The 7,809-nt window shown below is 56.5% G+C and overlaps 1 protein-coding gene across 1 annotated transcript; it reads right to left on the bottom strand.

The window, feature by feature from the left end:
• Window positions 1–1,036: 1,036 nt before the first annotated feature.
• On the bottom strand, window positions 1,037–5,837 carry Pqlc2 (PQ loop repeat containing 2). The gene is made up of 5 exons (XM_013519452.1): window positions 5,647–5,837; window positions 2,666–2,795; window positions 2,027–2,114; window positions 1,272–1,425; window positions 1,037–1,133 (listed from the first exon to the last, which is right to left on the bottom strand). Exons 1-5 carry the CDS (start codon window positions 5,808–5,810, stop codon window positions 1,037–1,039), a joined length of 633 nt encoding a protein of 210 aa, XP_013374906.1. The 5' UTR covers window positions 5,811–5,837.
• Window positions 5,838–7,809: the final 1,972 nt, after the last annotated feature.

The following is a 7,809-nucleotide window of genomic DNA, read 5'->3' as shown; positions in this document are numbered from 1 at the left end:
TGGGTGGATGGGAAGCTGAATGGGAAACTGGGTGGGTGGATGAATGAGTGGATGGATGGATGAGTGGATGGATGGATGAGCGGGTGGATGGATGAGTGGGTGGATAGATGGATGGATGGGTGGATGGGAAGCTGGACGAAAGGATGAACAGATGGACAGATATATAGATGGGATGGATAGATGGCTAGATAGGTAATGAACGCTGTGCTGTGTACAGGCAGAGGCTGCCAGCCCACCCTGCCCCACCTGCCCTGCACACACTGAAGGATACAACAGTATCGAGCAGCAGCACACCTAGGCTGCCCACGAGCCAGGGTAAGTGGTGCAGCACATAGCTGCCCTCACTCTGGCCCACCTCGGGGTTTTTGAGCAGCACACTCAGCCCGTACAGTGTGTTCCCCAGCATCACCAGCGCGAACAGCGAGTAGGAGATTCCCTGGGTTGACTTCCGCAGAAACTGGGGACGAAGGAGGTGGGGTCAGAGACCTCAAAGGACTCTTGTCACTCTGGATTGTAACTGCTCACCCACCGGGCCCATCACACTGTATATACTCTGAGCTGCTACACAGACCAGCCCCACCCAGACCACTTCAGGTCCCATCTTGACCACTCCTCTCAGGCCCCCACCCCCAGGTCCACGGAGCCAATGGCTGCACACACCTGCCGGCCCCACAACACTCTGCTCTCCAGCCCTGGAGATTCCCACTGCCCAGCGAGCCTCCCCATCCCTGTCCCCCTCCCCTCCCTTCCTCTCTTCTCTCCTGCCTCTAAGCTCTGGGATGTTCCTTCTCATCTGACCTTTGGGACACACACAGCTCTCATGTACCCCTCCATGGCGGGGATCTATCTCCTGGCCCATTTTCCAGGAACGGCAAATGAGGCTCAGAGAGATTGGTTAACTCGCCAAGCCACCACTGAGGATGGTGCCAGGCCTTCTAGACAAAGACTCCCGCATGCCACTCCTTAACCCAGAGGCCTGAGCCACCGGCAGGCCGCTCTCCTTCCAACCAGCCCCACCCGAGCAGGGGCTCCAAGCTCACATTGGTGTGGATCTGCGGCAGCCGTGAGAGCAGGTACAGCACACTGGACACGGAGCCGATGACAAAGCCGATGATCTCCTTCTTCGTAAAGGGCTGGAAGGACAGAAGCGGGTGCTCAGAGCCTCGTGAGGACCCAAAGGGTGATCCTCCTCCATCCAACACCCACATGACCTGTAGGGGAGCTCCCTGGGGGAGAGCCAGCCCCCACCCCTTCGCCCACACCCCGCTAACCCACACCTCACCTTATCGCCTGGCTCCACAGACAGGAGCATCCGTCCCTGGAAGACTTTCCTTGGGGCAGCCACGGAGCCAGTACTGCTCAGCAGTGGCATGATACACACGGTCCCCAAGATGAACAAAAGCACAGAATTGATGGGGGCAGATACTGGATATGAGGCAGAAGAGAAGCCAAGGTTCCATACCTGAGTCCACCAGCAAGACTGGGAATGCACTCCAGCCATGCCCCCCCGTAGCTGTGTGACCTTGGACAAGTGACCTAACCTTTCTGAGTTTTAATCCCTCAAGTGTAGAATGAGTCTAGCAACAGTACCTTTCTCCCAGGGTTGCAAAGGTGAATCACTGAGGATGGTTGGGATGGAAGGGGGAATGCCAACGAGACGCAATTCCCTCCCTAAGGCCTCCCTGTGTCTTGCTCACTCTTGAGCTGACCTTGTCTGTTGTCCCTTCTGAATCTGGGAGGGCAGCAGCTGCCTGCACACTCGTCCTCCTTCCCTGGCTCCAAGCCCAGGGCCAGATACAGAGGAGTCACTGAGCCACATTCCCTGACTGGGAACAGAGTGACCGGAAGCTCTTTGTGGTCTGGGCTGGACATGCTCACGCCCTCCAGCCTCTATCTTGACCTATTAACTCCGGCTCTTAGATAAGGCCTGGTTTATCACCCAGCAATGGGAAACCTGCTTCCTCACAAGTTCTAGACCCCCCTGGCTGCCAGCAGGGAGCCTGCTCCAGAGCAGCGCTGCACTCACACAGAGAGCGGCGTTTCTTGAACTTGTAGTAGAAGTAGAGCGTGAGCATTACCAGGTCAGCCAGGACGTAGTACACAGCTGTGTAGGTCTGTGGGAGAAAAGAGCCCCGGGCTCAGGGCCAGCACCGCAGCACTTTACCTCTGAGCCTCTGTTTCCTCACTTGGGAGAAGGGATCACAGTTCCTACCCGGCAGAGGGAGAGATCACTCGGGCAAAGGGCCCAGCCGAGGGCCCGGCCCCCAGAGGTGCCCAGGAATCCATGGCTGGAGCCACCAGTCAGGACCTCACAGTCCCACTATGGACGACAGTACTTTCCTGACTATGGTTCCCAACCATGCCTGGCCACAGGAGAATGATGACATCAGGGATTCCCAAGGAAAAACTCACTTCCTCCTCAAGGATCCTGTACCCTGACAACTTAAGCTGGGGTTGTGGCCCCTCAAAAGCAAAAGACCCCAGGGGATGGAGGTGCTCACACTGGAGACGGGGAATCTGAGGCTCAGAGAGGGGCACTGACTTGTCCGCTGTCCCACAGCATGCCGGGAGCAGACCCTCTCTAAGTGGATGAACTAATGAGTCAGGACTCTGAGGCCCGGGCCTTTCCTCCTGCTGCTTGCCCCACCCTGCCCAAGCCACCCACCTGCAGGGGCAGCTGGTCAGCAAGGAAGGAACCGACGAGGTTGCAGGAGTCTCCACCGATCCAGCCCAGGAGGAACCATACTGACAGGGCCTGGTCCATGTTCCCAGTCTTGCAGGCCTTGATGTACTGGCTGTGGGGAGGCGTGGACATGAGCTCAGGGGCCCAGGGCTGTGAGGCCATCTTGCCTTGGAGGGTCAACAGGAAACTTCCCCCATGAACTCCAGAACAGTACGGCTGGGCAGTGAAGGTCAGGAGCTAGCCTGGGCAGGGGGGCACCCTTCCTGGTGGCAGGGTCCGCATGCCCTTTGTTTGCTCTTTACCCTGGGGGAATCCCTTCCAGCCTGGGTGACTACAGCCAGAGAGGCTCTTGGCCTCATTCACTTCTCCTCTGCCATGCCCCGCGGTCCCAGAGGGGACTCGGGGTCTATATGGGGTCTGGAAGTTGGTGTCAGGCCCCGAGAACCACTGCGTAGGTTCTCTGATTCCTTTCGTTCTGTTTCATTTTTTGCAGTGCTGGGGATACAACCCAGGGTCTTGGACGTGCTCTACCTACACACTGCATCCCCGGCCCCTCTATATTTCTGAATCAGATGAGATGGCATGGAGAGCAGGGTGGGGGTGGCACGGTAGCCCAAGGCTTTTTTTTTTTTGTTTTTTTTTCCAGTACCAGGAATCGAACTCATGACCTTGCGCTCGCTGTGCCGCTGGGCTAAATCCCCAGCCCCTAGCCCAAGGCTTGTACGCCATCTCCATCAGTGGATGATGAGATAGGCCAAACCACAAAGGGCAAGAGAGAAAGTGGGGTGGGTCCTGTAACTCAGTAACAAGAACTACTTCCGGTCTTTCAGTTCCCCGGCTGTTTTCCCAAAGGTCTTGCTTTGGTGCTGGGACCCTCTTCCCAGACCTGCGGGCAGGTGGAGATTCAGTGCCAAAGTTGGGCATCAGCTAATGCTGCCAGGGCCACTGGGTTTCAGGTACATTTCAGAGCCCTCATGGGTACTGACCCCTCGGTCTTCCCAGTGTCCCTTGAGGCTGTGGTGATCCTGCCCCTGGGGACCGAGGACACTGTCACACAGCTTAGACTCTCCCGGCCCGAGCCTCTGGTCTTGTGCTTAACCACTGTACACGCTCCGTTTACTGTTCAAATTTCTTTCTTTGCAGTGCCAGGGACCAAAGCCAGGGCTTCACGGATGCTGGCCAAGAGCTCTGCCACTGGGTTACACCCCCAGCTCCACAAACTTCCTTTTGACCATCTGCATGTGGGTACCCATGAAGACTCAGAAAGAAAAAGGAGGGAAAGAGAGAGGGCAGGAGAAACGGGAGGGAGGGAGGCAGGAAGGGAGGGAAGGTGGGCTGAGGGTGTGGCTCGGAGGCAGAGAGCCTGCTTCGTAGGTGAGGCCCTCAGTTTGATCCCCAGCACCAAAAAGAAAAAGAAACTAAACAGCACCTGCTCCCACCCACCGCCCAAGCCGACAATCAGGAGAGCTGGGCACTGACTCCAGTCCTTCCCACCTGGTCCCTCCTCCATCTCCTCCTCAGCCCTGACTCTCTCCGCCTTCTAACCCAGCCTTGTTCCCCCACAGCCATCCATCCTCTCTGTGATCTCTCTAAAATTCCAGTCTTGCTGGGCGTAGTGGCGCACACCTGCAAGCCTAGCACTTGGGAGGCTGAGGCTGGAGGATTTTCATGAGTTTGAGGACAGCCTGGGCTACAAAGTGAGACCCAGTCTCAAAAAAAAAAAAAAAAAAAAATTCCAGTCTTACCAAAAACTGTCAAGAGCTGTCCACAGCTCCTTGATAGCGACCCACATCCTTCAACATGTGCCCTGCGAGGCCCCAGGTCCGAGCTACGCCCACCCAGAGTAGCTTTCCCTTCCTCCAAGCTCATCTCCAGATGCCTGCTGCCCCCTCCGAGGCCCAAACATCTCCTCTTCATCTTTCACTTTCAGGAAAAGGCTCCTCCCCCGACCTTCGTCAGAGCCCAGCCATCTTCTTCCTCTTGGTGACACCAAACAGCCTGTCCCTCCTGGACTGTCTTTTTGTTTTTGTTTTGTCTTTTGAGACAGGGTCTTGCTGTGCAGTTCAGACTGGCCTTGAGCTCACTTTGTAGCCCAGGCTGGCCCCGATCTCTCAATGATCCTCCTGCCTCAGCCTCCTGAGTGCTGGGATTACAGGTGTGTGCCACCATGCCCAGCTCCCTCCTGGACTCTGGCTTCTAGTCCTTCTTCCTTGGCACTCTCAATCCAATCTCTCTCTCTCTTTTTTAGTACTAGTGACTGAACCCAGCATGAACTCCTTCATACTGAGCTACATCCGTGGACCATTTTTAATTTTTTATTTTGGAACAGGGTCTTGCTAAGTTTCCCAAACCGGGCTTGAATTTGCAATCCTCCTGCCTCAGCCTCCCAGAATGCAAGGATTACAGGCATCTGCCACCACACCCAGCTGCTGAGGGTTGACATTCCTGACCCCGTGCTGTTATGCAGCGTCTTTGTGCCCCTCCATCATCAGCATTTTGTATTCAGGGCTGTGGTCTCCACCACTAGACCGCCCAAGTTTTGAGGACGGAAGCCATGTTGGATGCACCCCCACCCTCCCACTCCTTGCTCCCCTCTTACCAACTGTGCACATTACAGCACATTACTTAACCTCCCTGGGTTTCGGTTCCCTTATCTGTAAAACAGAAAAAGCTTGCTTTGAGGACCAAAAGAGGTAAAAACACCTCCGGCACTTAGAACTGAACCAGGTCCAGAGTGGACACTCAGTATACCGCAGCAAAGGTTATTCTTTCTGTATCAGCAAGGCCCAGCATGAGACCTCATGGGGCTCCATCCAGGCCCCTCCCAAGCGGGCTGAAGTGAGTGAAAGTGACCGGGGTGGGGGAGGCACGGCTGGCCTGGAGTCTAGACAGGCCCAGGCAGGACCTCAAGCCACCGTCCCACCCCCAGCCCGGCCTGCACCGGACATCCAGGCATGACTCACGGGAAGGTGGATGCAGCGAAGCAGAGAATGGAGATCAGGCCCAGGCTCACGCTGGCCTTGTCCCAGCCGTCCTGGGCACACTCGTGAAACATGTCCCATATCCACGGGATGGAGCCATTGGGGCAGCTGGAGAAGTTGCTGGCACCCAGTTTCCTCCAGATCATGGCTGAAGAGGGAGGGTTCGGCCCCGAGGGAGCTCAAGGGAGGGCAGGCAGGCGCTGGTACACCGAGGCTGGCGAGGGTTCCTTCTACAGGGAGAAAGAGAGGTGGCCTTCAGCTGTGGGAGGTCCACCCCCTATTTACCACCGCCCAACCCTAACCCACCCGGATCACCTAGCCCTGGCTGACCAAGAGCCAGGACCAGAGAAAGATAAAGATACAGTCCTCACCAATGGGGACATAACAGGCCTCCGGGTACACATCAAAGTGAGCGTGTACAACCACAGAGGGAGCCCAGAACCCGCCTGGGCGAGGGAACATCCCTGCTCACATACAACACACAGAGGGAGCCCAGAACCCGCAGTCCGGGACACAAGCATCTGCACAAACACTGAGGCTGTGTCTGCTTTTTCGCTGTTGTTATTATTGTAAATGACTCCGGGACGGTGTGCAAACAAGGCCCCGTTCAGTTCATGCTCTCATGAACTGCCCTGTCATGGGTCAGAGGAGAAGTGATCCCTCGGGGCTGCCCTAGCAGCTGAGATGCAAGTTGGGGTGCATGAGCACGTGTGCCCCCAGGAGCTCACATGGCCTGTGGGACAAATCCACAGCCACCTCCCAAGCCAGGATCCAGCTAAATGCAGGGGCAGAGAGGAGACGGCTGCTCCCAGTACCTGGGCACCCTGGACAGAGAGCAGAGCGGTCACTGATGTGTGACAACCTAGAAAAGGGAAGAAGGGGGCCCAGCTGGCGCCATCTCCATCGGTGATAACTGCCACCACCCTGATGGCTCAGCTCCCGACCAGAGCTGGGCTGAGCGCCTGGCATGCATTAATGCAGTTTGTCCTCCCGACTTCAGGAAGCGGGGTCTACTGATACACCCGGCAGGGACCTGAGACCACAGCAAGGATGTGCTCTGCCAGGGCCACCCCGGCAGGAAGTGAAAGAGTCAAACCCAGGACCCAGACCAGGACCCCTGCTCACAGCCACCACACTCCACCGCCGCCTGGCATGGCTGCCCAGCTCTCCAGTGCTTCCCCTTTTCTTGCTGTGCTAAGCGGGTGTTTCCTCACCCAGGCGGGGGCTCCCCCTAGCACCTTTGTTCCTACTTGTGTCTGGGAGCCCCACTCCTCATCAAGCAGTGCCCTGGCTCGACCCGTGGAAGTGCTGAGGTGGCATGGACCAGGGAGCCTTAGGAGGGGAAAGGAAGCGAGTCAGCTCCTTTTCTCAGGAAGCCGTCTCAGCCCTAACATGACCCGCTGTGGGAACTGGGGCCCAGATCACTGTGTATCTGGCTCACTGTGGTGTCACGGGAGGCCAGCACAGGGTGGTGGAGAGGCTCTTCCTGGATCTCAGTGGTCCTCCTTGATGACTATGAGCATAGCTGATGCTCGAAGCATTCACCTGGTGCCCTGTCACTGGCAGCTGCGAGGATACCCTAAGCTAATACACAGTCCAGGTTAAGAACTGCATCTCTGCAATGTCAAAGACATTTCCAAACCAAGTCCTTCAATACAAAAGCCCCTCCCACTGGACCGCCTGCCCCACCCTCCTCTTGTAGATTCTGAATGTGCCACTGTAGTCATCCAGGTGTTTGTACGCTGCCATCCTTACAACTCGCCAGCAGGACAGGGGACACTGTCCCCATTTAAGATGTGGTTGAGTAGCTTTGGTGAGCAATTTAACCAGTTGGAGCCTCTTAATAAAATGGAACTAATGATACTCCATCCTCCGGTGGCTGTGCTGACAAAATGCACATAAAGCTCTCAGCCCAGTGTCTCACTTAACACATCCTAGCGATTGTTGGGAGGATGAAAGCCCAGTAACTGGACCACCCCCGGGGCCCCTCCCTCCCGCTCCATCCCTTTCCCCGGGGAAGGGAGGAAATGATGTGGACAGACATTCTGGGTTCTTAAAGGATTACAAGGCACACCATGACCTGTGAGAAAGGCTGAGCTGGAGAGAGCCTCTCCATCCACACCCTTTGAGACCAGCCTGGGCTAC

Source organism: Chinchilla lanigera, unplaced genomic scaffold (genome assembly GCF_000276665.1).
Source record: "Chinchilla lanigera isolate Chin_1 unplaced genomic scaffold, ChiLan1.0 scaffold00051, whole genome shotgun sequence".
NCBI lineage: Eukaryota > Metazoa > Chordata > Mammalia > Rodentia > Chinchillidae > Chinchilla > Chinchilla lanigera.
This window is presented reverse-complemented; position numbering and strand designations above follow the sequence as displayed.

Coding starts and splice junctions, on each gene's coding strand:
- Pqlc2 (XM_013519452.1), bottom strand. CDS start 5,810: ATGATCTGGAGGAAACTGGGTGCCAGCAACTTCTCCAGCTGCCCCAAT. Junction 2,796..5,646: donor TTCGCTGCATCCACCTTCCC/GTGAGTCATGCC, acceptor GCCTCCCCACAG/CCAGTACATCAAGGCCTGCA. Junction 2,115..2,665: donor CTGACCAGCTGCCCCTGCAG/GTGGGTGGCTTG, acceptor TTTCTCCCACAG/ACCTACACAGCTGTGTACTA.